At 39.9% G+C, this 1,990-nt stretch overlaps 1 protein-coding gene across 1 annotated transcript in view; it reads left to right on the top strand.

The window, feature by feature from the left end:
- KRT33A (keratin 33A) overlaps window positions 1–1,794 on the top strand; it is a 7,924-nt gene extending 6,130 nt beyond the window's left edge. Inside the window, 1 exon segment of the mRNA XM_006878200.1 lies at window positions 1,791–1,794. Coding sequence (XP_006878262.1) covers window positions 1,791–1,794 — 4 coding nt within the window.
- The last annotated feature ends 196 nt before the right edge of the window (window positions 1,795–1,990 follow it).

The following is a 1,990-nucleotide window of genomic DNA, read 5'->3' as shown; positions in this document are numbered from 1 at the left end:
TCCATGAAGCCATTTAGCTCAAGCATAGGGAAGATCCTTGGAACCTGCCTTTGCTGGAGCTCCATTTCCATTTAGTAGTCAGTGGCAAGCCAGCCTTCCAGACTCAACAGCAGTCACACATCACCAATTCATAATGTCTGGAAAGCTCTTTTGTGCTAAAGGTTAAGTCTTTTCATTCCTAATGATAGTTCCCTATAACATCATCTGCATATATTACCCATTACTTTAGGGTGTTTCCTGTAGGTAGTGTGCTTCTGGCTTTCCTTGTTTCTTTGGTATTGTCTGGAAAGCAAGGAGGCTCCTTCATTTAATTCCCAATAAACTTTATTTCCCTGGCACAGTAAATCTCTCTCTCATTCATATTTATGTATTTTAAACAGCTCATCATAACTGTTTCATAAAAATACCCCTTCAATAGGAGGATGGAATAGCTTAATGGACTGGACCCAGCCATTATGCTCCCTGGTCAATACTGGTGAGGAGGAAATGACAGGTTTCTATGAGGCCCACACCAATGAGAGACCATGCAGAAAGCTGGCCTTCAACACCTGCACTGATTTTGAAATGGCGTCAGGGCCTTTGGTAATACTTAGAATCCTTCAACCACCTCATTGCCATCTCCCATGTCATCCCATTAAACTGGAATTGCCTGCTCCCATCTCCTAAATTTTCTGATGATCAGCTTTCACCTCCTCATCCTTTAGAATCTTCTCAGAGAGCAGCAATCATCTTCTTTCATTTTCTTCAAATTCTGCCTGCAACACCAATATAGGTACTTGTTTCTGCACAAAATACACCTTTGTTGATTGTTAGAACACCACACAGAATCCTGGTGTGGTGCAGTGGGTTAAAGCTCTGGCCTACAAGGTCAGTTTGAATCACAAGGTCAGCTGTTAAGGACACCAGCTGCTCTTCAGAAACCTTTTGCAGGGTCCCTGTGAGTTGGAACCAACTGGAAGGCACTTAACAACAACAAAGCTCCACACACTCTGGGTCCTCTTGATACAGGTTCTGGACACCCTTTTTCTCTATTCTGATTATCTTGAACACCCACTTCTGTCTGATCTAAGTAGGGCACCTTGTTAGATATTTAGAATTCTGGTTTACTCTTTCTACGTTCCCATTCATGAAGAATTGGTACTTTTATACTGATAACTCCCAAGTCCTAAGGTCAGGTATCAGATTTATGGTTCTCCATAGGACAGCTGGTATTGGACTAAATTTGAACTGGACTAAAATTTGTCCTTGTCAAACGGATTCATCATGTTATGTTTGTGTTGTCAAAAGACATTTTCTTTTTATTTAATAGACATTTATTGCTTTAGCTGAACAACTTCTACACACAATCAGAACATAGCATTTGAAAATGGAATTCAAGAATGAAGAGGTTTTGTTTATGGAGTCTGCTACAAATGTTTTCTAGAAATCATAATTGAGCCATGAGTCCTTTAATATGGGGACATTGGTTCCTGGGAAGTTTCCATCAGATAATGAAATCAAACTTTCATCAGCCAACTCAGCATTTGAGAACTGAGGCAATTATGTATTTCCTATACACTCATGGTGGGATGGTTTAGATGTTCCATAGACAAACCCAACAAAATGGTAGTATGTTTACAAGGTGGGCACACAATTGCTAAATTGTTTGTGGAATAGGGAGGCCCAGGGCTAAGCTAGCTACAGTGGAATGTGAACCTTCAGACCAAGATTCAGTAGCTTTATGGGACTAGATACAGTGGCCTACCAAAGATAATTTAAGGGTGATTGAGCTGACCAATTTTCTTTTATAGCTAATCTTTTTATTTTCACTAAAAAGGAGAGAGGGTCCACAATAGTCACAAATAAGTGGGGAAAAAACAAACAAACAAAACTAAGACTGCACGTCTATTCTCAAACACCTGAAAGGTGTTTAGTGGACCCAAGGGAGTTAACTTCATATCCTAGCTTGTACATCTCAAGGTTAAATAATTGCCTTGTTTCCTTCACATAA

Source organism: Chrysochloris asiatica, unplaced genomic scaffold (assembly GCF_000296735.1).
Source record: "Chrysochloris asiatica unplaced genomic scaffold, ChrAsi1.0 scaffold00007, whole genome shotgun sequence".
Lineage (NCBI taxonomy): Eukaryota > Metazoa > Chordata > Mammalia > Afrosoricida > Chrysochloridae > Chrysochloris > Chrysochloris asiatica.
The sequence above is the reverse complement of the archived record's forward strand: the minus strand, read 5'-3'. Positions and strand labels throughout refer to the sequence as shown.